This window comes from Notechis scutatus, chromosome 1, assembly GCF_049901735.1.
Source record: "Notechis scutatus isolate UNSWTSFEM ecotype Mainland chromosome 1, rNotScu1.2, whole genome shotgun sequence".
NCBI lineage: Eukaryota > Metazoa > Chordata > Lepidosauria > Squamata > Elapidae > Notechis > Notechis scutatus.
Genome location: NC_142009.1, coordinates 139,052,679 through 139,080,389, shown reverse-complemented (window position 1 = coordinate 139,080,389; position 27,711 = coordinate 139,052,679). Strand labels below are relative to the sequence as shown.

Here is a 27,711-nt window from a genome sequence, read left to right as displayed (position 1 = left end):
GCAGTCGGTGCTCCCGCTCAGAATGCGGACCAGATTGAAGACTTAGCTAGTCAGGGACACCACAGAAGACAATTGATTTCTTAGTACCACCTGCAAGTGATCCTACATGGGAGGAGAAATGACACCAAGGTAAAGCACTAATATTTTAATTTGTTCTATGTGACAACTGTTGGGAGAGAATGCCCCCCTTCAAGCAGACTTGGGTTCAGACACACTTGTCAAACTAGTAGACATCTCTACTGTCTCAGTTCATACTAGCGAACTGCATTTTAACAAAGCCTTTAGGTTATGCCCTAAGTGATCTTCTTTAACTTTCCCTAATTTTAGCACAGAGTGATGACAACTGTTAATTCCTTCCTTTTGGTTCAGTGTTTAAAATGATGCATCAGCTTCCATTAAAGCAACAGCTTAATAAGAAACTATTATTTTATTTTTCCACACATCTGGCAGATGGGAGAGGAAAATGGAAAATCCATGGAATAGTCAGAAGAAAATTGATTAATCAGTTTGAGACTTTCTAGTAAAAATGAAGTACAGCTTGACTCCTGTTGATTTTATAGAGGTTCATGCAGTTTTCTTGGCAACAGTACAGATGGGTTGCCATTGCCCTTGTAACTTTTTAAAGATCTTTGTTTCACAGATAGCTACTACCTGGGCTTCAAGTAGTCTATTGCTGTCTTACAACCATAACTCACAGGACTGGAAGTAGCCTTCAATGGAATTCAGACCAAATCTAAATCTCATTTCAATACTTCTATTTGCAAGGTATGCATATTTATCACTACAAATGATATATGCAGTAACAATGCAATCTGGCAGTTCAGTCCCTCTGAAGGCAACAGGCCTCAATTCCTATTTAGGGTTATAAAAATGTGAAATGGAGGCATATGCTGGTACATCTATGAAATCACTTGGAAAGCTGCTGACTATCCCAGATTTGATTTGTGAGCCCAATTCATAGAGGAACTACGCCAGAATATATTTATTTAAAGGTGCTGAACTTTAAAAAATTAGGATTCATTATGAAACATCCTTCCTCCCCTCCCCAATATAACTACTGGCAGGAAATATTGGGAATGGCAGACTCAGTCTCTCAGAGGAAGGCTGTCAAAATCCACATTTCAGATCATTTATTTTAGGTGATCTATCATGACATATGTTTCTTTAATAAACTCTGTCAGTGGGAGCCCAATGTTATGGGATCATTCAGGATGGTTTAGAGTAGACACAGTCGGGACAGACCAGCAGATAAGAGTTCATCCAAGAAAGTGTTCTATTTATTGTTTTATACTACATTGGTATTGCTTCAATTTTTACTGATAGTCTGAATCCACACTCCAGATCATTTCCTACAAGCCTATTATATTATTTGCAGAGTTTTCACTGTTTTCCTCTTAGTTTCATCATCACGTCCCAGGCTAAGCACATTGGGCTATAAACCTACTTTCCCTTTGATGAACTAAAATTAAAAACATAGTTTCTGCTTTTATCTCTTACTTTGCTGTTTCAAATACCGTACTGTAGATATTTTCCTTCCTTGAAACTCTTACATTGCTGTTTACTATTTGCTTTCTCTTATTTGCTACTTTAAATTCTGTACTGTATAGAGATTTTCCCCTCTCTTCCTTGAAACTGCTTTCACTTTCAGTCTCTTTACACAGTAAAGTATTTTTTTTGGCCCACGGGCTCTCGGTGACAGCTGGCTGAGTCATTTGGGAAGGCATTTTACCTTTCATCTCAGGCTATAGCCTCTTTCACTACTGTTTGCATAGCTTTCACTGACTGCTTTTTTTGTCCTATCAGTCCCACAACTGAGTTTCTCTTCCTACTTGTTCTATGTCATTCTGTTCCCTCCTGTCAATAAAGCAATATGTTCTAGGCCAGTATTTTCCAAACTTGACAACTTTAAGATGTGTGAACTTCAACTCCCAGAATTCATGCTATATCATGCTGAAATCAGCAGGCTGGCTGGGGACTTCTGAGAGTTGAAATCCACACACCTTAAAAGTTGAGAAACACTGACTTATAGTATTATCAGTTATTTCCAGTTGTTCCTCTTTTTTCCAGATACCATTTCCGTTCTCCACTCTATTCAAACCATTCTTAATGCTCTTCACTACTCCAGACTTAACAAGCTGATCAGTACTCGCTGCAGCTGACCAATAGGAGAGGGCAAAGGGGGAAAAAAATCCACACATCTTAAAGTTACCAAGTTTGAAAAACATGATGCTAAGGCTAGGCTAATATAGGCTTCCAACTAACTTCATCTCTATAAAGCAGTATATGTCTAAGTGCTATTGCTATTAACCACTCCATCACACGGTCATCACAGTTGCAGTGAATCAATAAATAAATCTTCCATCCAACTAGCCACTCTGTTTCCAGTATCAGCACCTGACAGAGAACCAACAGGGTTAGACTTTCTTTCTTCTAGAAACTAATGTATCTATTCTTTGAGAAACTTGGTTTCTCCAGATCAAAGAGGAATTTCCAATATATTAGTTGTTTTTCTTTACACATATTTATGAAGGAACAGTTCACATTTTCCAAACTCTTCTAAGAAAGCTTCCTTTTACCTTTACCTGTTTAGTTTTCCTTTCACTACCAATCCTAAAGACATCTATTAAGGATTTTTTTAAAAATGCCTTCAAATCCATTCTTTTAATCCTGTCTGGACTAGTCCATGCAGTTGTTGTTGTTTTTTTTAAACAAGAAGTTGTTTACCATTGTCTTCTTCCCATGATTGACAGGCTTGATTGGCCAAAGATTAAGGTTTCAAGCCTAAGGTAGAACTCCAAACTCACTTAATTTCTATCCTGGTGCCTTAATCACTCCACAAAACCAGCTTTTGTATTAAAAATTATGCACCATTAATTCTAAATTATAAAATGGCAATCTCAGAGATCTTATTACATTTTCCTTATTAGCTAAAATTAAAACACAACTTCAAAGGTATTCTATTTGGGCAAGAGTCACCTCTTCCCAGAAATTCAATGCACATCTTTCATGTTATATAATCTTGGATATTTCAATGTCATATAAAGACTGAAGAGCAATTAATGTTCTCATACATATTGCGTCATTTAGTTTTTAAATTAAATAATTTTAATTTATATAATTTAATGCTCTCTAAATGTTTTAACTGTAATTCCCATATTTTCCAGACACAAACATAGTCTGCCTAGGTTGACAAACATTGGGTTAACTTTAAGACATGTGACTGGCTAGGAAATTCTGGGACTTTTTAAGTTCACACAGCTAAAGTCATTAAGGTTGAGAAACACTGGTCTAACCTCCTTGGAAAACATATTTTGGGAAAGATTCACTTAGAAGCAATCCCATTTAATTAGTGTACTCCTTGGAGGCAAAAATCAGCCCTTTTGATGCTTTTTGAAGCACGAGTCTAAACAACACCAATAGCAACAACACCTGTTGCCTCATATACCGTGTTTCTCCAACAATACGGCCTCCCCCAAAAGAAAATCCCAGCATGTTTTATAGGCATAAAATCAAATTAAGCCCCTCCCCCCAATTAAGGCCTATATTAAACATGTGAAATGGGGGGGGGAATGGCGGGGGGGCTTGCTGTTAGGAAGTACTTTTGTTGCATACCCGGATATGGTGCTGCCTGCATTGACTTCGGCGTTGGTGGGGCACTTCGTCTCGGGAGACCTTCCGCCACCGTTGCTTTCCCTTCTCCCTGTGCTGCTAGTGTTTGGCGCAGCCACATACAGCCAGCCAGGGCTCCTCCCTGCAACCAGAGCCCGGTGGAGACACTCGGCTTCAGGCGCTCCTGTCGCCACCTTCCCTTCACCTTCGAAGGGAAAGCCAATTCTTTTAAAAACGACGCCCTACTACCAGTACGACAAAGCCTCCCCTGCCTGAGAGGGCAGCCCAACCCCATGTGGGGAGGCGAATCTGCCAGGGCCGCAGCGCAGGATCGGCCCACCCCGGGAGAAGCGCCCAGCCACCATCCCTGCTTGGCGCCGGGCAGAATGTGAAGAGCTTTGCCTGGGGTGCCCAGCGCAGCTGACAGACGGGCCCTCTTGCCAAGGCAGCGAACGCCTCCCTGCCGGGCCCTCCACTCATCCCACCAGGGCCGCACCAGAGCCGTGAGGGCTGGGCAGAGCCAGGAAAGCGAGCCGTGGGTGCGTGCCCGCCTGCCAAGCGAAAGAGCTGGGCCGACCTGAGCTTGGCTTCCTTCCCAAGTCTCTCCAGCCCGAAACCGAAGGGGCCACCAGGAAAGGCTGCCTGAGGCAGTGATAGCACCCACCCATCTGCGGACAGGGAGGCGAGGCAACGGCAGTGCTGCTTCCCTGGCCGGCGGGTCCGGCGGAGAGAGCCCGAAGCCGACCGTCCTTTCCACCCCCCACCCAGCCCATCCCCATCCCCACGCATCTCCAAATGCGCCGGCACCTCCAAACACTGCAGTGGCATGGGCATCGGACAGAGGCACTCCTCGACAGGGCTCAGCTTGGAGGAGGACATGGTGCAGGCCGCTGCCTTGCCTCCCTGTCCACGGATGGGTGGGCGCTATCACTGCCTCGGGCGGCCTCTCCCGGTGGCCTCTTCGGGTTCAGGCTGGAGGGACTTGGGAAGGAAGCCAAGCTCGGGTCAGCCCGGCTCTTTTGCTTGGCAGGTGGGCGCGCACCCATGGCTCGCTTTCCCGGCTCTGCCCAGCCCACACGGCTCTGGCATGGCCCTGGCAGGATGAGCAGAGGGCCCGGCGGGGAGGCACTCGCTGCCTTGGCGAGAGCTCCATCGCCGGGCGGGAGGGCCCGCCTATCAGCTGCGCTGGGCGCCCCAGGCAAAGTTCTTCACGCTCAGGCAGGGATGGCGGCTGGGTGCTTCTCCCGGAGTGGGCTGATCCTGCGCTGCGGCCCCAGGAGATTTGCCTCCCCACATGGGGTTGGGCTGCCCTCTCGGGCAGGGGAGGCTTTGTTGTACCAGTAGTAGGGTGTCGTTTTTAAAAGAATTGGCTTTGCCTTCGAAGGTGAAGGGAAGGCGGCGACAGGAGCGCCTGAAGTGCCCCACCAACGTTGAGGTCAACATCCAAGCCATCGCCGCCCGCCCACCTGAGGATGCAAGGGGGGGGGATTAAGTCACCCCCGAAAAGATAGCCTAGCCATTTTTTCAGGGGTCAAAAAATAATAATAAGGCCCAGCCTTATTTTGTGAGAAACACGGTACTCCCATCTGACAGAGCTATAAGACCTAAGGGGGATAAAAAAACAAGAAAAATGAAAATTGCTTCCAGGCCCTTTTCTGCTTCTTCAGATTAACATCCCGTTCCATTCCCATTTTCCTGAAGGAACCCCCATTATGTAGCTTATTTGCGGTTATTTTCTAAGTTGGCATTCACCGCCTCCTTAAAAAGTTTCTAACCCAACTCAACAGTCAAGAACCACTACTCCCTTTTTTCAGATGGATTTAATGTATAGGTAGTCCTCGACTTACAACAGTTCACTTGGTGACCACTCAGTTACACCACCTCTGAAAAAAGTGACTTATGACTGTTTTTCACATGACTGTCGTAGCATTTCCATGATCATGTGGTCAAAATTTGGATGCTTATCAACAGGTTCATATTTATGAAGGTTGCAGTGTCCCAGGGTCATGTGGTCATCTTTTGTGAACTTGTGACAAGCAAAATTAATTGGGAAGCCAGATTCACTTAACAACCATATTACTCACTTAACTGCAGCGATTGGCAGTTGAGTGAAAGAGCCTTGATGGTGTTGCAGTGGTTAGAATGTAGTACTTGCAGGTTACTTCTGCTGACTGCCAGCTGCCAGCAGTTCAATTCTCACCAGGCTCAAGGTTGACTCAGCCTTCCATCCTTCTGAGGTGGGTAAAATGATGACCCAAATTGTTGGGGGCAATAGGCTGACTGTGTAAACTGCTTAGAGAGGGCTGTAAAGCACACTATAAATTGGTACATAAGTCTAAGTGTGATTGCTATTCACTTAACTGTGGCAAGAAAGGTCATAAAATGGGGCAAAACTCACTAATAAATGTCCGGCTTAGCAACATACACGTTGGGCTCAATTGTGGTCGTAAGCCGAGGACTACCTGTATTTAAGGTTTCCTTTAAAAAAAAAAAAAAGCCAAACAGATAAAAAGAAAGATTTCAATCCGGAAACTTGGTTCCCTTTCACCCGACTCGCCTTTCTTCGCCTCGGCCCAGCCGCAGCTCGAACGCAAAGGGTGTGGCGAAGCGAGGCATTAATAGACGCGCGTAGCCCAAGAGAAACTCCGCTGCTCCGGGCGTAAAAGGGCCGGTTGTGCGGCTTCCTGCTGGAGCGGGCGGGGCCGCGGGGTTCCAGGCGGGTTGCGGTTTCTCAGCTTCTTCTCCAGGCCTCGTTGAAGACCCGTTTTTGTTTTCCCCGTCTGAATTTCCTCCCCCCCCCAAAAAAAAACCATGAGCGGCTCTAGCCCAGACAAAGGGGAACCCCAGAAGAGCGAGGGGGAGAACAAAACGGAACTGCCCCAGGATGAAGTCGACGGAGCCGAGATGGACTGGGAGGCGGCGAGGATTGCCTACGAGAGTCTCACCAGCACCAAGAGACCTCGGCCCGTGAGTATTGTGAAGAGGAGGGTGGGCGTTTCCGCCGAGAAGGGTCGCTGAGGGCTGAATGCCGAGGCAAAGCGCGGGAAGGGGGCGGCTTCGGTGACCCTCTTGCCTCAAGAGGGGCAGGGACCACGCAGGGTTTTCCATCTTCTTTTCCCTTCTACGCTGTTAAAATGCTTCCGCCGCGTGCGCTTTGCTCTCCCCGCCACTCCTACTCCTGGTTTCTATGGAGCTCCCTCTCTCGCGTGTATTATTCCGCTCAGCCCTCTGTTTTTTTCTCTCTCTCTCTCGTCTAGACGCTCCCTCCTCCCTTGTTGACTGCTCCCAAGACTGCCCCGTCTTCGTCTTGGTTTGGAGTCCAACCGTTTTGTTTTTTTTCCCTTTTTCCTTCAGCCCAAGCCTCAAAATGCCATCACCATTGCAGTGTCTTCCCGAGCTCTCTTCGATATGGTGGAGGAAAGGAAAATTTATGAAGAGCAAGGTCTGGAAAAGTACGTGGAATACCAACAGGCCAACGAGAACGTCACTCTGAAACCTGGCCCTGCTTTTGCCTTTGTCAAGGTAAACTCCCTTCAGTTCCCTGGAGATCTTTTTTTTTTTTTTTATTCCTCTTTACTTTCCTCCCTGCCTTTATTTACCTCTTCTGATCCATCTTTCTTTCTCCTGAGCACATGGCAAATAATATGACTGCATTTCATAATTCTGCCATCTGACAGACACCCTTGGGTATGTCTCCCCAATATTTGTTAATGGGTAGGGAATTTCCTGGTCAAAGATATTATAATGTTGAAATCTTATTAAATAAAAAGATGCAGTGAGTATGTATAGAATGGAATAACAGAGTTGGAAGGGACCAACTCTGTCTTCTAGCCCAACCCCCTGCTTAAGCAGGAAACCCTATACTATTTCAGACAAATGGTTGTCCAATCTCTTCTTAAAAACTTCCAGTGTTGGAGCATTTGCAATTTCTGGAGGCAAATTGTTGCTCTGGTTAATTGTTCTGTTAGGGAATTTCTCCTTAGTTCTAGGTTGCTTCTCTCCTTCATTAGTTTCCATCCATTGTTTCTTGGTGCTTTGGAGAATAGCTTGACTCCCTCTTCTTTGTGGCAGCCCCTGAGATATTGGAACACTGCTATCCAAAAATGATATGCTATTTTATACATTGTGTACTTTATTCATCATTGTGATGGCTCTGAGATACTAGAACACTGCTGTCATATCACCCCTAGTCCTTCTTGTCATTAAACTTGACATACTCAATTCCAGCAACCATTCTTTCTATGTTATAGATTTTCTAATGACCAGGTTCATTCTTCTAAGAGACTTTGAAATAAAAATCCAGAGAGGTTTTTTCATGATATATGTTTACACTAATGGACATTTCCTATTTATCTTTCCTAATTTCAAGTTTTTTTCAGCTTGCAGAACTTGACCACTGGAGCTATAAATGGGATGAGTAGTTGCACGTAATTTCTCCTTAACACCTCCTCCTGTTTTCTGAAAAAAGGAACAAAGTCAAACCCAATAACATTAAATTATCTGTACTAAATCAATATACATTTGAAATGCATGGATTTCTGTCTTAGAAAGAAGTTAGAGACTGTTGCAGCCATCAAATCTCATTGATTTGAACAGAATCTGAAACTTTTTTAGACTGCAGCTTTTGTGCCACAATGTCTGTGTGGCAGCACTCGAACTTGGGTAAAAAGACCATCTGAGTTGGCAAAGGTATTTGTTAGAAATTTGTCAGTTCCTATAATTTAAAAGGATTTCAATGCTTAATTTTGTAATAGTGTTCTCTACATTCCATCAAAAGAGGCTGCTTGTGAAGCAGTTTTTTAAAAATTTTTTGGAGTTGTTGCTATTATTTCTATAGACCCTCCTTAAATACCTTCCTTCCTCCTTTATGATCTGCTAGAAACTGTTGTGTAAAAACATGGGGTGAGTTGCACCACTGTCCCCTCTGCTTCTTCATTCTAGAGATAGTCAGCTTCACATTGATGACCAGAAGAGACAATTCCTACTGCCACATCCTTTTCTTTCCAACTTCTCACCTCTTCATTATCAATATTTCCTTTTCCATCCATTTCTCAGTATGTACCCTTATTTGAGCCACTGCATCACTTTCACCCTTCTGCCACAGCTCTCTTATTTAGGAGCATTAAAAATTTCTTTAAACTTTAAACTGGGATAGTATTCCATTTAACCTACATTTAACCTACATTATATCTACATTGACTGACGTGGCTGAAAATACTCAGCTGTGGACTTATTTACCATGCAAATTATATACTGTTCCACTAAGCCTTTTCCTGGCAATTTCATCCAGCTGGAATCTAGTTAATTCATAGCTCTATCTTAAACTTCCCTTCTTTTCATCAAGGGGATTATACTATTAATTTGGGGGGGGGGGGCAGAAAATAGATGATGACAAGCTGAGAAATTGTGCTGAAGCAGATCAGGCAGTTTCATGTTCAGCCTCCTATTTTACCAGGTGAGGCTGAGAAAGACTGTAGACTGAAAAGCTGATGAGTCACTTTCAGTCTGTGCATACAATGCACTCGAACTTGGGAAACCTCATGTAACTTATTGCCTAAGGCAAAGGGCAACATTATGTCCTCCACCCATTCCAGGTGCTGAAGTTCATCATATTAGTAATTGAGTCTTCAGTAATGCAAATTCTTCCACATGCTTGGAGAACAAGCGAGCCTAAGGGACACCGGATGGGTCATCTATTTCCAACCCTGGTTGTTGCCTGCTGTATATTAAGCTACTGCTGCTTGGGCACCAACTTCCCTTTGTTTAGAGAAGCCATTCCTATTTATGTTCCTTAGCATCTTAGTTACTGTAGTTGTTAAAGGAAGACGATTGGGTTTGATGCATCTCCAGCAAGCCCTAACAGATCCTGGAGAGGTCAAGAAGTGAAGCAGGTTAGACTGGTAAGTGCATTCTTCTTCTAGGCATATCCCACCCAGGCCTCTTGATGAAATAATTGAGCAAATATATTTGTTTATCCACTTGATTCTCATAGGCAGTGGAACATGTAAATGCACGACTTCGTGAACTATATCCTGATGATGAAGAGCTGTTTGATATTGTGCTCATGACTAATAACCATGCCCAAGTGGGAGTGAGACTTATCAACAGCATTAACCACTACGGTGAGTCTGAAGTCTGGTTGCCTGTGCTTTAGGCTAGGATACTGTGACATCTTTCATCTTTCTGTATCCTATAGAATTCTAAGACTAAAACAAAGTGCACTTGATTCATTCCTATTTCTTTTGTGTGAAAAAAAGAACTCTGAGATAACGATTTGATGGCACTACATAGAGTTGAATGTAATATAGGACAGTCCCAAAGGTGCTTTTTTCAAGAGGCAACTGGACTTTCTGGTTTTTCTTTGAAGATTTTTCGCTTCTCATTCAATAAGCTTCTTCAGCCTCTTGAAAAAAGCACCTTTGGGACAACCGTGACCTGGATGGCTGAGAATCTCCATAGACAAATGTAGAACAGTACATCATTGTATTGCACTTCCTGTTGGCCAAAGAGTTTTGTCAAGTTTAGGTAGCATGTCAAAGGTCCATACCCCAAAGTAAGGAGAGATGGGGCTTTTGAGACCATCTTATCTTTTAGGCCAGGGGTACCCAACCTCTGGTCTGCAGCCTATTGGGAACCAGGCCATGCAAGCAACAGGCAAGCACTTGAAGCTTCATTTGCATATGCATGGGATTTAGATTGCACATGTGAAACCATCCTACCCACCTATCGATCGTGGAGCTAGAAAGGTCGGGGACACCTCTGTTGTAGGCTACCTGCTTTGCTTTTCAAAGCCTAAAATGCCAAAATGGAGCTCAGACATCTGACCCTAATTACTCTGAGCCATAAAACATCTGTTGGCCAGCTATATGTGGCCTATTCCTATTCTTAAAAGCGGAGTTATACAACTGCATCAAGACACTGGTTACAGTTCAGTCTTCTGCCTAGAAATGTATTGTTCCACATTTAGGAAGTTCATGACTCTTTTTATTTCTATTTTTTTTACCACCTCAGGATTATACTGCTAGGTAATTATATTAGGAAAATATCAGTCTGGAGGAAAATAGTTTTTCTCTAGAAATGTTGAGTAGAATCCTGACAGATTTTTTTCCAACCTAGTTGAAAATGCATTCTTCAACAAGAAATATATGGTTCTTTTCAGCTGATTCATTTTAGCATTGTGTAGCTAGAAAGATTTATTGCACATAAATATAATGTCAAGTTATCAAAATTTTAAGGAGATTCAAATTCTTTGTAACTGGTACACAACTATGAACTATTGCATAAATAACAGCAACAAGTAAGAATTTTTCTGCATAAGTTGGGACTGAGAATTTTTCTTAATATCTAGGTCTTCTAATTGAACGGTTCTGTATGACTGGAGGCAAGAGTCCCGTTGGGTACTTGAAAGGATACCTTACCAATCTCTATCTTTCTGCTGACTCTGAAAAAGTCCAGGAAGCCATAGAAGCAGGTTTGCATTGAGTTTTTCATTGCTTTGGTTGAGTATTAAGCAGGGGTGGGATTCAAATTTTTAACAACTGGTTCTGTGGGCATGGCTTGATGGTCATGTGACTGGCTGGGCGTGGCCAACTCAACCACTCACAGCGAGGCACGCATCTCCTCATCTGGCCTCTCATGACTGTGGGGGATGCTGTAACAGTCGTAAGTGTGAAAAATGGTCATAAGTCACTTTTTTCAGAGCCATTGTAACTTTGAATGGTCACTCCACACAAGCAAAGTACCAGCAAAGGAGGGGGAAAAACTCCAGAGAAGTTCCAGAGACAGGAAATCTAGTCCTGCCAAGAATGTAATAAGGGTTAATGGAGAGGCAGTTTCTGTAAGCAACACCAGAATGTTTCCTTCCTGCCTTCCTTACAGGATTAGGCCAGTAATTTCTAACAACCGATTCTCCGAACTGCTTAGAATGTTAACAACCGGTTCTAGCGAATAGGTGCGAACCGGTAGAATCCCACCCCTGGTATTAAGCAAAGTTTGATGAATTATTTGCATTTTCAATAAAATCTTTAACTGGATCAATTTGTTAGTTTTTTTTTAAAAAATGAAATTTTTGATTAAATCAAAACCTTAATTAGACATTTAAAAATATGGATCTGATGCTACATACTTGAGAATAGTTTTAATAAGAAGGTAATGCAGCTGTGTCTTCTATCTCAAAATGTACTGGACTCTTGTGTACTGGTTAAGACACCAATCTAAACATGAGATTGTGACAGACTCTGAGCACAAAGCGAGCTGGGTGACCTTGGGACACTTTCTCTCAGCCCTAGGAAGGAGGCAGTGGCAAACCACTTCTGAAAAACCTTGTCGAGAAAACTGCAGGGTCTTGTACAATCTCCAAGAAGTTGACACAATGGAACAGAAGAAAAAATTATGTTCCATTTAGTCTAAGTGGGCATGTTCATAATGGCAATTCTAGTTGTCTATGAGAAGGCAGAAAATTATTAGATCTTGCCATTTTTGCTAACATAACTAGCTGACAATTTTGTACATTTTGGAAATATTCATTAATGCTGGCCTTGAGATTTAGTAGAAGGCATCCTAAATTGTTTTTTGTAATATTTCTGCAGGAATTGCTGCTGCCACTTTATTTTCTGGAAATAAAAATGTGCCTTATGATGATAAACAACTCCGAGTAGCCTTTGATGGAGATGCTGTTCTTTTTTCTGATGAATCTGAAATCATTGTGAAAGAACATGGCCTGGATATGTTTTTTGAGCATGAGAAGATCCATGAGAATACACCTCTGGCGAAGGTAGAGTGGCCCCCTTCTGCATTTTCTTTGTTTTCTTATAATGTGGCCTATATTTTCGTTCTGTATTTTGATTTTAATTTTTTTTCTGAAAAGGAATTAGGAATCTCTGTTTTGATTTAAGCATATGCTCCTTGCTCAAAATGTTTATTAAGCTTTTAAAAACTTCAAATAATTTGGCAGAGATATGCATAAAGCAGCTTGTTCATTATTTATGTATTTATTTTAAATATTTATAACCAGTTCAAAGGATCTTATAATGGATTACTATAGCAATTTTTAAAATACACAGAACCATAATGACATTTGCACTTAAAGATAAAAAGTCAAAAATGTTTCTGTCCATTTAACAATTGGCTGCTAAAATTAGGTGGTGCATTTTGGAGAACACCAAGAGCTGAAAGCCATATGTAGCAACAGATTGCTATCTTTCCTGTTGATAAATAATCTTAATTTCAGGATGATGCTGGATTCTGACAGATTATGCACCCTTATTTCATGGATGGATGTTTTTTTATATAAAGCCTTTGCCCTCATAGAATTGGCTCCTCAATTGAAATGACAAAGGCAGTCTAGATATATCTACATATGCGCTGCAGTCAAGAAGTTTGCAATGCATTGAAAGTCCCATTAATGATCAGCAATCCTGCCTCTTTCTTTAAAGGAAAAATGGTGTAAGATTCTAAATGTATTTATGATATTTTTGCACTCTTAGGGTCCTTTGAAATGTTTCCTGGAAGACCTTGGAAGGCTCCAAAAAAAGTTTTACCTCAAGAACGAACGGTTGGACTCACCAGTCAGGACTTATCTGGTGACAGCCAGGAGTGCTGCCAGCTCCGGAGCCAGAGTGCTGAAGACTCTTCGAAGCTGGGGGGTGCAGATTGATGAAGCCCTCTTCCTTGCAGGGGCACCCAAGGGTCCAATCTTGGCAAAAATCAGGCCTCACATTTTCTTTGATGATCAGATGTTTCACATAGAAGGAGCACAGCAGCTGGGCACTATTGCTGCACATGTACCGTATGGCATCGGACAGAAGTACCACAAATCCAAACTGAAAGAGAACCCAGCCAAAAATTAGTTCCATTGACCTTGCCCATAAATTTGCTGTAAAGTTTAATATTTCCACATGTGGGTTTCTATCAAGGCTATATTGATGGGAGTTATTGGGGGTGGGGAGCACATTTTGATATTCACATTCTTGTACCAATAATAAAACACTTTGAATGCTGTTGTTTTTAGACAACATTTCTAGCTACCACTTATTTAGTGTTGGAAAATAAAGCTATAAAATTTGTACAGTACAGAGCAGAGTTTAATAAACAATCATTGCCCATAAACTACTAACAGTTTTTATGAAATTTTGCTTATGTTGTTGCAGAGGCAAGCAACCTGTAGAGCTGGGGGCACATTTGAACTTTTGTGAACATACTCACAAAAAGGCTGTAGCGGAAAGCTTCCCTCTTCAAAAAATGACTGCTCTGACATGGCCAATCACAAAACATCCACTTGCAAAGTGAACGTGCCCCCAGCGTGCCCTGGCTTATCCCAGTGTGCCCCAACATAACTATTGCAAAGAAGTGTTATGAGAAGCTTGTGTTTTGCTTTATAGAATGGCAGATTAACAGTCGGACAGATAGATAGATAGATAGATAGATAGATAGATAGATAGATAGATAGATAGATAGATAGATGATAGATTTTAAAAGTCAGAAGAGACTGGGAGACTATGTTGCCTACTACTAGATACTGTATATACCAGATATAGTCTCTCTACTGGATATAGTCTGTCCGACCCTATAGGCTCCAGTAGAGGACATGCTCAATAGTGCAGAACGCATTTTAGGTAGCTAAACTTATATCCTTGATACAGCTAATAAAGTACTGTATATTCTGCAGTTTAGGACTGTTGCAACATAAAGCCTTTGCGCCATTTAGCCATTCATTAGCAAAAAAAAAAAAGCTTAGTCTCTATGAGAGACTTTAGGATTATTTATAGGGGAACACTTTGTTGTTGTTCTTAAAGGCGATAAGATTTCAGAAGGATATATAAAACAGCTCAATTTAGAATCTAAACAGATAAAATCTTGATCCCTTAGACCAGTGATCCCCAACCTTTTTTACGCCGCTTTTTTATCCCCAACCTTTTTTATGGCGCGGCCCGGTACCGACATCAGCTGGGCGCCGCCATCTTGTTTTGATGAAAAAGTGCTTCCGGTGAGCTTTCTACCGGAAAAGCTCACCGGAAGCACTTTTCATCAAACAAGATGGCGGCGCCAGCAAGCCAGCGCCCGGTAGGACTTGTTCCACGGACCGGTACCAGTCCGCGGACCGGTGGTTGGGGACCCCTGCCTTAGACATCAAACTTTGTATCTAATCAGCCAGGAAATTCAAATGGACAACTATGCTTCCAAAATGGCTAATGTAGCAAGTTCAAGCAGCAAAATTGTTGTGGAATTGATGGTAATTTAGCACAATTTGTGTGTATCACAGGTGAAATGGAACTATTTCTATTCAGACAAGAAGTGCTGACATTTGCTGTTCACCACCCAGAATTATGAAGTGGAGCTGGGTAGCCCTATGCCAGGGATGACAAAGCTTTGATACATCAAAGATGACATACAACATTTTGGGTGGTATGCCAGCATTCAACAACACCCAACAATTATTTGTGAAAGAACTCCCTATTCTTGTATAATTTTTGGAGACCGCAGTGGTTGTGCAAGAATGGGGTGTGTGGCCTCTGGACCCACAGAAAATGGTGCGAGAATGGGACATTCCTTCATGAATTTTGCAGGCTGTGAAAGAGCTTTCTCAAAAGCTGCTTCAAGAAAGAATGCCTCGTGGGTGATCCAGAGCAACTTTGGGTAACCCAGAGAGGACTTGTCAACAGAAAGAGAACAGCATCTGAAGTGAAGCCATGTGGAGCAGATCCTAGGGAGTCCTAGGCCATGGCGATAATTATTTCAGCCCCCAAGACTCACATGTTTTGGGGAACAATGTGAGGTAGCCTTTTTGAGTAGTAGTAATGCTAGTGTCAAGATCTGGGTCTCTACTTGAGACGCAAGCTCATGGTGCTGTTGTTTGGGGTGGTCTAGAAAGGGGATGGATGGCATGCGATATGCCAGCAGTCAAGTTGGGCATTTTCTGTATTTTTGACAGACCAAGTCCAAAAGGTTTGCCATTACATACATACATACAGTATTTACATACATACATGTAAAAGTTTATCCTATATAGTTGTGTCTGACTCTACAGGTGTTGCTCATCTCCGTTTCCTAGCCTAGGGAGCATTGTCCGAAGACATTTTCCATGGTCATGCGACTGGAATGACTATATGCCAAGGTACATGGAACGCTGTTACCTTTCCACCAAAGTGGTGCCTATTTATCTACTCACATTTGCATGTTTCCAAACTGCTATTAGGAGCTGGAGCAAGTAATAGGAGCTTACTCCATCACACAGTGTACGGGTCTCAAACCCATACTGTAAGCTTTGCAGCTGACAAGCTCAGCGTCTTTAGCCATTGAACCACCACGCACCTCACATACATAAATACATACATACATACATACATACATACATACATACATACATACATACTGTTTTAATTTAAACTTCAGAACTTTCAGGTCAACATAATCAGCATTTAATGAATACAGTAGTATATGTTTGGGCTGCTGTCACTATCCTTTCTCATTAATCACCACATAGGAGAATCTGCAAGTAAAGCTATTTGGCCTTGTTAAGCAAATTAATGAGAAGTGGGGCAGAAAATTCTCAGGATGAGACCATCTCTGTTCTGTGTAATGTGTAGCTATACATTTTCTGACTAGAGCTTGATGAAATCTGCCTTGAAAGGGTACATAAGCAGGCTACGTGAACATCTTCCTCCATTTACAGATAGTGAGAGTCATGATTTTTGCCTTTTGCTGATTATTAGTAGCTCCCAAGACACAGCAATTGGGCCCGTGAGTCCAGTTTTTCTGAAAATTAATAACCACAGAGCTTTTCAAACAGTATCTTGGCTTTGTAGAAGTCTGTTACAGCCATAAACTCAGCACAAACTAAAAGTTTACTGCCGAACACCTTCCAAAATTATTGAAAATAACTTGTAGAATTAATAGGAAAATCTACAAATGTAGAAATGTCTATAAATTTTTAAAGAGTGTATGTATTTTTTTTGGTGGGATCTGAAGCCCTAGTATCAATTCTATTGGGAAGGGAAAATAATAATTTAAAAGCACATTGCCAAAGAAATGTTTTACATTGATCCTTCTCCAGCTCCATGTTTATCACTGCATTTGACCATTGCAGGACTCCTATCAGAGTTCAAAACTATTTAGGTCCACTTTGATGATACATACATAAATACATATCCATCGTGCTGTTTCCTTTCATGGTAAGTTGCATGACTATATGAAGAACACAGACACCAATAAGAAATAACAAAAGAAATTAAGGGCATAAGAAAAAATAAAGAAAATACAGGTAACATTGGTCTACACCAAGGTTCTTCAAACTTGGCAAGTTTAAGGCTTGTGGACTTCAACTCCCAGAATTCCTGAGCTAACATGACTGGAGGAGGAATTCTGGGAGTTTAAGTCCACAAATCTTAAAGCTGTCAAGTTTGAAGACCCTTGGTCTACACCAAGACTACTGTCATGCCCCTGTTGGAATCTCATTCGGAGGGTGAGGCCGAACAGCTGACAGGGAATGGGAGTGTGGCTCCGTTGGCTGTGGAAGGAACTGGGGAAGGGCACAGTTCGGCTGGGCAGAGCAGGAGAGAGGTAGAGCAAGGGAGAGGGAATTCATGGGAAGACTCAGGCCCACTCCCTCTTCATCCTAGGGCAGGGAAAAATGGAGAAGGGAGCAACATGAGTTGCGTGACTTACAGGGGAGGAAAGGGCCCTGATTCCTTTCATTAGCTGCAGCTGGGAACACAATGTTTAAAAGGGAAGCTGCGCACAGCCAGTTGTTGGGAGCAAATCATGAATTTATCTGGTATTGTCATGGCTTATCTGTGTTCCTGGCATCTTCCCAACTGTGTGAGTGTTGCCATGCTTTCAAGTCTGAAAGTCTTTCTCCTGTCTTGTCAAGTTAATTACTACAGCTTTGTTTGTTTGGATTTTTAGTTACAGTCTGTATGTAGCTTGTTTTGGACTGAATTTTCTACAGTTAAACACTGTTCCTGGGAGAGTTTTTTCCAGCCGAAGGTAACCTGGACATTGGGGGCAAAGTTGGAGATAATAAGGGGACTCTTCTTGCTTATTTGACTGTGCTGCTTTTGTGCCACGCCCCTTTGGGTCATCACAACTTCAGTATTCCCTACTTCTCTAGCCTTGCAAATTATCCTTGATTCCATTGCCTTCATAGATTGTTTCATATATTGCCTTCATTCATTAAACTATTCACCTCTTCCAGTCTCAATACTTTTATCAGTTCCATCTAGCCATGACTTTCTCCATCTTTCCCTTTTCTCAACCTATGTACTCTTCCTATTTGTTTTACATTTTGATCTCCATTCATTCTATGATCAAACCATCCCAGTTTAGGCTTTCCACACAATGGAATCAGATGTAGCTTTGTTTTTATCCCTTTGCTTTCTTAAATGTATTACATTATTTATCCTGCTGAATGATCATGTGAGTGAAGTGAAAATGTCAGTTATTATCTTGTTATTTATAAGCAAACCTTCTCTGTTTAAAGCTACTTTCCCATCTTAATAAAATCTAAATGTTCAATATTTTTCTACTTAAGAACTTTTCATAAAAGAATGTCCAATTATCTTACAGACTTAAACTCTGCACGTATTTTGTGTTTCTATAATCAATGATCATTCTCTCAAATAATAGAATTCCTAATAAATAATTATCAACATTTTATTGTAACAAAAGATAGAAAATACATTGTATTGCTCCCTCTGCCTTAGTACAAGCATTACTGTTCAATGTTAAATGTTAGTTATCATATGATAAAGATGTAGCTCTACAAATGATTATTGAAAATGTAAAGATAGTATTACTGAACATATAAACTCAGTGGAAAACTAGTGGCTAAGGCACCAGGCTAAAAAGCAGGAGACTGTGAGTTCAGGTCTAGCTTAACCATGAAAACCAGCTGTGTAACTTTGGTCAGTCACTCTCTTTCAGCCCAACCCATCGCACATGGTGGTTGTGGGGAAAACAGGAGGAGGAAGGTATGATGGATATATTCTCTGCCTTGAATTATTTGTAAAAATAATAAAGGTGGGATACAAATAAGTAAATGTATAGGTAAATCAATCAATCACAGGCTATGATGGATAGGCTAATGACATTGTGACACAGGATCTAGGGGTCAGGAGGTAAGGCTGAGCCTGTACATTGGTTATGTTGGTTTGTGATTGAGGGGTCTGGTTTTGTCCCAGCTATTCTTTCTAACCTGTATGTTTTTCTCTATATTTATATTTTCTTTAACACACCTGCCCCTAATTATGAATTTGAGATGGGGCAGCTCTCAAATGGTAATTAATTATCCCAGGTTGCATTAAGCATACAATAACTGAGCTTATTTAGATAAACTTCAGAAATAACAACTTTGACTAGCAAACAGAAAATAAACAATAACAAAGTTAACTAGTCACTTGCTAATGTTTATCCAAGCAATATTTCCTTTTTGATTCAATTTTTCTTGGTGTTTTTTTTTTTTTGAAACCCCAAACTTAAATCTGATATCTCAGCTTTTACCTTCTACATCAGCAAACATGTTATTTTCTTTCTTCCCATATAAGAGCTCTCTGTTTCTAAGAACAAGCCTCATATCTTGGAAAAGGAGGGGTTGAGGGGAATCTCATTCTGCTGAGTGAGCAGGAACCTGACATCCCTGGCAAGATCTTGCTTTGAGATAAAAGAGATATGCATGGGGGGGTGTTCAGTTACAACCAAAGGCTACATGCTGCTGCTTCTGACATCCCTCCCATAGAATTTACCATTGACATTATAAATTAAAAGTGAGGTTGGGAAGGACTCAGCAATAACAATACAGCTATATTTATTATCACATTTCTAGACTGGTCATCTTAAATGATTCTATTACTATTTTTTTCCAACTAGATAAAACTGGACTTATAACAATCCTGGGTTGTTGTGTAAAGTTGTTATCTAAAGGCATTACAGTGAAATATTACCAGATATAGGCACAACAAATATAGCTTGCAATACATCAGATTTCTGCTGCAATCTACCTCATTTGCACAATGGCATCTGCAGCAGATTGAAGTCCCCTGTTAAAGGGGTTGGTTCTATGGCCACACCATGGTTTTATTTATAGACAGATGACTTAGTAATTTTATTATACCGTAAACTGTAGAACAGAATCCAGTTCATCAAATACATAAAGTGTTGTCCTCCACACATGGTACAGAGGAAAAATGTAAGCAACTGGAAATTAGATTTAAACAGGACAGAAGGAAGTTTGAACTTGAAGGAATACCAAATTATAAGGACCAGTCATAACTATAGAGACTGATGAAAGCACAAACATTTCAGTTAAGCAAATTAATTTCCCGCTTTGTAGACCCGGTTCCTCTTTGCACAGGCGCAACTTGTTTTAAAGCAAGTTGACATTCATTTAGGCTCATTTATTTGCATAATAAAGACAAAAATTGAATATAAGAAAAAAGCCAATCAGGACGGAGCAGGGTGAGCGACAGGTAAAAATCGAATCTCGGCTTCGCGCCCACTAACTATATTTCCCAGAATGCCAAGCGAGGCGAGCCGGCCAACCTACCCAACTCCCGGAGGTTCCTCGTGCCCCCCCCCCCACCCGCCCCGCCCGCCGCGCAATGTCATTGGGTCGTAACTCTGAGTGATCCCTCGGTCGGGCCAGCCCGCGCCCAATCCCGTCCCGCCTGGGGCTCTAGGCGATGGCCGCGGCTGGGATCCTCCTGGCCGCCGCTCTGGGGGGAGGGTTGCTCTTCATCGCGCGCTGCTTCTCTTCCGTGGCCAGAAAAGTCGCGCTGAGGATGCCGGCCGGCGGCCCGATGGAAGGCAAGACTGCCATCATCACCGGGGCCAACAGCGGCTTGGGGCGGGCCACGGCGGCCGAGCTGCTACGGCAAGGCGCGAGGGTCATCATGGCCTGCCGGGATTGCGGCCGCGCGGAGGAAGCCGCCCGCGAGCTACGCGCCGAAGTGGGCCTCTGCTCGCGCGGAGGGGGCGAGTGCCGCGGGGAGCTGGTGGTGCACGAGCTCGACCTGGCTTCGCTCAGCTCCGTGCGCAGCTTCTGCCAGCAGGTGCTGCAGGTACGGTCGGGTGGGAGTGGAGCGCGGGGGGGGGTGGATTTTAATCCATTAGGGGGCCCTCCCTGCTCCAGGAAATACAAATGGAGCCCACCCCGCGGCTGGAGGGGAGGTCTAACATAAAGGGGGTCCCGGAATCCTTCGTGCGTGGGGCGAGCAGGATCCAGTTGGCAGAGCCTGGAAAGTAAAAGAGGGTCCCTCGCCTAATTGCATTGTGGCGCCTGGCCGAGGCATCAACATTTCTTCTGCAGCAGGTTATGGCTAGTCAGGGGTCCGCATTGCAGCCCTTGGAAACCAAGCATAACGTCTTTTTTTCGTTCGATGCTGCTTTTACATGGCATCCACCTGAACAGATTATTATGCCTGTAAATAACCTACAGTGCGCCCTAAAATAGGTCAGGCCATTTGAGGCTAATCCAGTAACAGAAAAACAAAACAAAACATGGGTTCTAAATACAGAGCCTCTTGATTTCCCATCAAGGGCTTTTTTTCATGGGCATCTTCTGACAATTATGCCGGCATGCTGACAATTATATCTTTTGATTATTTTTTGTTTCCCCCACGCACCCTTCAATTGCTAAAGTAGGAAACTGGAAAATGGCTCTTCTTCATTCGCATGATTTTTACATAGGTCTGAGCATAGCAACGTCATAGATGGTATCAGCTCCATGCATTATCTTATCACAGATTGGAAGATTTGGGAGGCATTTGGTGCCTGTATCCTTGAATCTCATTTTTGCAGTTCATAGTTTTTTCATCTAATCTTCCATGAGCAGGTTCAGCTGCACATAACAAGCCATCACTGTCATGAATATCATATGCAGGTTCTGGCAGCATGGCACAGAGACATACGTGATCCACATGATTTTCTTACATGGAGTCTTTCAGTCCCCATCCCATTAAATATCTGCAAACTGCAGGCCAATATTGATCTCACACTGTTGACACTGCTGTGACATAAAAACATGTTAGCCACATGAAACCACAATCAGATAATAGAACACATCTGCCTGCATACAGGGAACCCTGACAGTCATGATATGACCCATTTTGGCAGTATGGATAACCACAAATCTATTTGATCTACATGACCTCTCTATTAAATCCTAGGCCACATTGTGATGATGTAACTGTAGTACAAACGTGTGTATACGAAATATAGAATGTAGGGTTTTGGGGTTTTTTTTTGCCTTATTTTATGATCTGAACTTCAAGCTGTCAAATCACAGATTACATCCATCTGTATACAATGAGGCATATAACAAAAACAGTTCCAAAGTGGTTTTATGTCATTGTTGGGTTTTTGCAATGCCTTATAATGAACCATTATGGATTTTGGAACCATTATGGAACCAAATATGGACTTCAGATCCATATTTGTGATGGTTCATTGAAGACATTGCATTCAGCAAGATGGAGTTTTCCTGAAGATTGTATGAAAAAGTGTAGATTTATGAGGGTCCATGCCATAGAACTACATTTTTGCACCCAATGACATCCAGCTTCAACCAAAGTAGCAGGCTCTAGTTGAAGCAATTAGCCCTAAAAACAAGTGTCCATATTCTGATTAGTAAGTTTTATTATGAAGTATGTTAATAACAATAATTCCAGTGAGCACTTTCACATGAGAAGTCTATACATAGGCAAAATGTAAACTAGTTTTCTGCTTTTATTTTATTTTATTTTATTTCCTTTTTTTTCTTTCCTATGTAACAAAGACTTGTCTGCACCTGTTGTTTTGAAAACCCCTACTGGCCATCCTATTAGCTTGTGAACCAGCTCTTACAGATGGTATTTTAAATTGTCAACTCTGTGGTTGAGATGACTCATTGCTTGTAGATAGAAGTTAACTGTAATATACTAATTGCTTATGTATTCCAAATAAAAATCATGCATCATTAAGAGGATCCATTCTTTACATTCATATTTTTTGCAGCATGATGATGCTGAAAATAGATCCATGATCATTAAAATGTACTAGGCAATAACGCAACTGGTTTACTTTTTAATATTGGATTCTCATAGGTGGTATTAAAAAAATTGTGAAATCAGGAGGATCCTTTGTATAGGATTTTAAAGATCCAAGTTTTACACAGCCTCTTCATCAGCACAAATGATCTTTGTTTATCCTCTGCTCCTCACCCATGAGCGACAGTAAGGAAGCATGTTTGTGTGGATTGCTCAAAGACAGTGTATGCTTTGCAGATGTAGACAAGGGTCCCAGATCCTTCCACTAGTATCTCCAAAGAAACCACTTCAGCTTACGGGAATTAATAGACAGCAGATGTGGAAAAGGACATCAACGCATACATTACATTGTGTGTATGCAAGTTGGTAGGCTAAAATTAGTTGTGATTTTCCACTGGGAGCATGCAACATCAAGAGGCTGTTTGTTTTTCCCCCCAGATATTGCTGAAGAAGCAATGAACAGCCTTTCCAGCATGAATATTAGCACTGCGGTGTGTTTTAAGTTATGAGGATAGGATGTGAGGCCTGAAATGAAGACTAGTTCAGAAGACAATCTTGAATAGTTGAATGGCTCATAACCTCAAGCACCACATTGATATTATAAAATTAAGACAGGCACAATCTTCTGTTGATTTAAAACTGGGTAGATGAGGTAGATTTACTGGTCCTTCAGGCTTCTTGGCTTCTTTTGTATACAAATTGTAAGATGAAAAATTATGTTTGTATGTTAAACAGAGGAGGGTGTTTTATTTTGAAATTATCTTAATCAAATGGAAGACTGTGCATCAGAGTAAGATGTAGGAATGATTGGATCTCCAGAGCCTATGAAGAAATTATAAAAATATGAGCAATGTTGGGTTTGCCTTTGCTTGTTCTATAGAAGTTCAGCTAATAGATTTTATCCTGTTGCAGAAATGAAGAACTTGTGCCCACTTCCTATGGCTGCTGTATTGTATTTCTTCCTGACCCTAACTGGCACAACTAATAGGGAGGAATGCTGGGCTGTCACAAACTTGTGAGCCTCATACGCATTGCTTAACAATGCACCACATCATGGCTTTTGGGGAATTGTAACAACTGGATGGCCACTCATTCCTTGCAGCCCGCATGAGAAGCACAGGTTCTGAATAGTCTTTCATCTATGGAAATTTTGAGACTTGCTGTTTCTCATCCAGACAATCTCACAAGATAGTTGCTGTGGGAATAAGAAGGAAATCCCCCTGTGTATTGCTGAAGAAAAGATGCTTTGTAATTCTAATAAATGTGTGTCTTTAAAAAAAAAAAAAGCACATAAGAATCAGGTAATCATGAAGCAAGCTGTAAAGACTGGCTAAGGTCCTTTTGCGTTGTGGTGCTTGACTTTCTGTAGACATGCTTCTCTTTTTTTCCCCTCTCAGGAACTATTTGTCTAAGTTTGACAGTCTTTCAAAATTGTGCAAGAAGAAAATTTGACAAAAGGTTATCAAAAATGCTTTGTAAACATGGAATATAAAGAACTTAATCTTTCACCATTTTTCCTTTAGAAGATAAAGATTTTAATTCTCTCTCTGTCTTTCTCTCTCCCTCTCCCCCCTCCCCCCCTTTCTCTCTCTCGTACAGGAAGAGCCAAGGCTGGATGTCCTGATAAACAATGCTGGGATATTCCAGTGTCCTTATATGAAGACAGAGGATGGTTTTGAGATGCAGTTTGGCGTCAATCACTTAGGTCACTTTTTGCTCACAAATCTTCTCCTTGGTCTTCTAAAAAGTTCTGCTCCGAGCAGGATTGTAGTGGTATCGTCCAAGCTTTACAAATATGGAGAGATCAACTTTGATGACTTAAACAGTGAACTAAGTTATAACAAAAGCTTTGCCTATAGTCGAAGTAAACTGGGCAACATATTGTTTACCAGGGAGTTAGCCCGACGCATTCAAAACACAGGTGTCACTGTGAATGTATTGCATCCTGGTATTGTCAGAACAAATCTAGGTAGGTATATACATATTCCTTTATTAGCCAAGCCCCTTTTCAATTTGGTATCTTGGGCATTCTTCAAGTCTCCATCAGAAGGAGCCCAGACCATTGTTTATTTGTCATCTTCTCCTGAAGTAGAGGGTGTATCTGGGAAATATTTTGGGGACTGCAAAGAGGAGCAGTTGTTGCCCAAGGCCACAGATGACTTGGTTGCGAGAAAATTGTGGGATATCAGTGAAGTGATGGTAGGGTTATTAAAATAACCTAGAAGAAGCACTTTATTGAAACAATAGTCAAAGCTATTTTTGAGACTTCCGTTATTTTCCCAGCACTTTATCCCCTTGGTTTTTGAGACACTTATTTGGGGATTCCGAGCAGTCTGTGTCGATTCTTGATTCTTTCCACTTTTTAAAAACAAAAAACAAAAATTTCCATATAAAGAAAACTTAATATTTAATGAAAAGAGTTAGAGTATAAAAAAATGTTAATATATTTCAAGAGCGATATATATATATATATATATAACTCTTCCTTGAAAATGAAAAAAAAAAAAGGAAGAATGGGCTATTTTCAAATTTGTGTGCTCAGAGTTCAGTGCTTCGTACCTGAATTAGCTGTGCATGGTGCTATATTTGAAATGTGTTGCAGCAATGTTCTATTAAAGAAAAACAAAACAAAACTAAGAGACCTATTTTCTATGTCTCATTCAGCGTGGCCTACATTTCTGCTTCTAAGTAGGAAGCCTAGTCAAAAACTGTAAAGAGAAAATCTGGCTTGTGATACCCCGTGCCAGCCTTTCTGCTCTGCCTTGAAAGCCTTTGAGTGCTCTATGGTTGCACGGTGATTAATCATCTGCGTAGAATGTGCACCTGCATAGTGTTTCCCCTTGAATTTGTCTTCCTAGATCTTATTCTAAAGCATTTGTTTGTCTCGCGGAATCATCTCCTCTAAAACTTCTAAAGCCATTACAAGTAATGAGAGTGGGAAATGGACACCTCTGGTGCCTTTGCTTATTGGAACACCTGTGGAGACGGTTCTGCTTGTGATCTTTGCTGTTTGCCACTGATATGTGCTCCATCAAGTTTTAAATTCTTCTCCTGGATTCACTCTCTTAATGAGAAAAGCCACTTGAAGTTGTAGGCTGTTTCTGCATCTGAAAAATATTACTGCTGCCCTTTTTTTTTTTTGCTGAGGGTGTATTTTAATGCATTTGTTATAAATCTTGGGTTGCCCCATCTTTTTCCTTTTGGGAATATAACCTGTTTGGTCTACCTGTATTATTTCAGAAATACGGTTTCTCAAGCATTCAGCTCATATTGTGGATGCCATTCTCTCCTTATCTACAAATGCCAGAATCCAGAAGCAGTCTGGGGCAGAACCCATTGGGTATACTTTGAAGTTGGGTTAAGCTAAGCTTGAAGCTTCTTAGAAATATTCCGAGTTCAAATTCACCTAGCCTTCCTGCCTATATTTTCTAAGATTAGAGTGTTTATCCAGAATCAGTGAGCCATAAGGTAGCCAATTGCTTTCTCTTGACAACTTATTAGACTATATAAGTAACTTTTTATTTCCTTAAAAAATAGTATGTGTGTGTGTGTGTGTGTGTGTGTATCAGTTGGGTCTAGTATCTTCAGGATAACTTTGAATAATACACAGCAATAAAATATGAACGGGACTTTCACATGAAAGTAGAATTTAGTTCAAATGCATTTAAGTATCAACTGCATAAATAATTCTGCAGAAACTACCGTTCATAAACCACAAAGAATGCCACCTAACGCTTAACTGTAAAAGGGGTGTTAAACATAATTGGAGGAAGTGGCCATGGACTGTGGTTGGGACTGGCATATCTCCTGGCTATTAAGCACTGCTACAGTGAAACTGAATGCATTCCAAAGATTTAAGTCTCAAAAGGAAAGGTGTTGGGTATGAGTGATTCCTAGGGCTTTATCACAGTATACTACCTGTCTTCCGCAGTCTTTGAAGTGAGGATTTGCTTTCTGTATGAATGAATTGGTTTAGAGGAGCAGAGATGAAATACACACACACACACACACACACACACACACACACACACATTTGCACATACAAAATCTATACATAACTGTATGTATAAGCACATTGTCCAAAATACCAGTTAAACTAGTATTGATTTGCATCAGTTAATCTCTGCCATGCAGAGCTGTTAGTATTTCACATAATTCATTTTTGCTTTAATTCATACAATGTACGTTTCGTAAATACAGTTCTATCTGAAATAAAGTATGTCAACATGACAGCATTCTGTTTCCTCGTTTAAATGAGAAGCTTTCTACCTTTTCCAGCCAGAAGCCTTGTGTCAGAGATGGGGACACAAAACACTACAGTAAAAATGTCTTACGAGAAAGAATGATCTCAGGGATATTTCATACAAAATTTGAATGTTATAGTAAAAAGACAGCTGAGTAATTTTTAAATTAAACAAGCTGCCAGGATTTTGGAATATCTAGGTTTTTTTGTGGGGGGAGTCCCCAAACAAATAAAAAAGTGTTGTGTATATTTGTGTGTATGCTAGAGAGATCATACACACCTTTACAGGTATGGTATGGAGGAGGGGAGGGAATAGATGAGGCTCTCGGACCAAAAGATGACTCAGAAGAAACCCAAGGAAAGACGTCTTACAGCAGGGGTGTCAAACCCGTGGCGTCACATCATGTGATGTATCACGATTCACCCCCCCTTTGCTAAACCAGGGATAAGCATGGCCAGCACATGATGCATCCGGCCCATGGGCTGCGAGTTTGACATCCCTCTCTTAGAGGCACAGAGCTCTCTGGTTTGGCCTCTGCCTATGTTTCTTTCAGATCATGTAGATTTAGGGGGTAAGAAAAGGTGTTCAGTTCTTCCAAAAAAAAAAACCACCTGGCTGTGGAGATGTGTACCAGTGAAAGATGTTAGATTGGATGCAAGATGCAATCATGCATCCACACTAAAAATAACATGATTCCTTGCTGTCCCTATGAATTAAGTGGAAGTTTGATAGCGTAACAAGAAAAAAAAACCAGATGTCTGGTCTTCTATGGTCAAGTTCAAAATGGCTGTGGAAGCGTAGCAACTTACCAGGACAACTGGAGCTGAGGAGATTACCATTGC

The 27,711-nt window shown here is 41.5% G+C and overlaps 2 protein-coding genes across 2 annotated transcripts; both read left to right on the top strand.

Annotated features, from left to right (window-relative positions):
* The first annotated feature begins 6,179 nt into the window (after positions 1 to 6,179).
* On the top strand, positions 6,180 to 13,716 carry NT5C1B (5'-nucleotidase, cytosolic IB). Its single transcript, XM_026675572.2, has 6 exons — positions 6,180 to 6,576; positions 6,964 to 7,131; positions 9,602 to 9,731; positions 10,958 to 11,080; positions 12,198 to 12,382; positions 13,095 to 13,716. The coding sequence occupies exons 1-6, from the start codon at positions 6,421 to 6,423 to the stop codon at positions 13,455 to 13,457; spliced, it is 1,125 nt and encodes a 374-aa protein (XP_026531357.2). The 5' UTR covers positions 6,180 to 6,420; the 3' UTR covers positions 13,458 to 13,716.
* Positions 13,717 to 20,195: 6,479 nt separating this feature from the next.
* Positions 20,196 to 26,860, top strand: RDH14 (retinol dehydrogenase 14). The gene is made up of 2 exons (XM_026675573.2): positions 20,196 to 20,660; positions 24,225 to 26,860. The coding sequence occupies exons 1-2, from the start codon at positions 20,283 to 20,285 to the stop codon at positions 24,840 to 24,842; spliced, it is 996 nt and encodes a 331-aa protein (XP_026531358.1). The 5' UTR covers positions 20,196 to 20,282; the 3' UTR covers positions 24,843 to 26,860.
* Positions 26,861 to 27,711: the final 851 nt, after the last annotated feature.

What these genes read in the sequence shown, in the direction of transcription:
- NT5C1B (XM_026675572.2), top strand. Translation starts at nt 6,421, where the DNA reads ATGAGCGGCTCTAGCCCAGACAAAGGGGAACCCCAGAAGAGCGAGGGG. An exon ending in CCAGGAAGCCATAGAAGCAG is followed by an intron (nt 11,081 to 12,197) that starts GTTTGCATTGAG and finishes ATATTTCTGCAG; the next exon opens with GAATTGCTGCTGCCACTTTA. An exon ending in AGAATACACCTCTGGCGAAG is followed by an intron (nt 12,383 to 13,094) that starts GTAGAGTGGCCC and finishes TTGCACTCTTAG; the next exon opens with GGTCCTTTGAAATGTTTCCT.
- RDH14 (XM_026675573.2), top strand. Translation starts at nt 20,283, where the DNA reads ATGGCCGCGGCTGGGATCCTCCTGGCCGCCGCTCTGGGGGGAGGGTTG. An exon ending in TCTGCCAGCAGGTGCTGCAG is followed by an intron (nt 20,661 to 24,224) that starts GTACGGTCGGGT and finishes TCTCTCGTACAG; the next exon opens with GAAGAGCCAAGGCTGGATGT.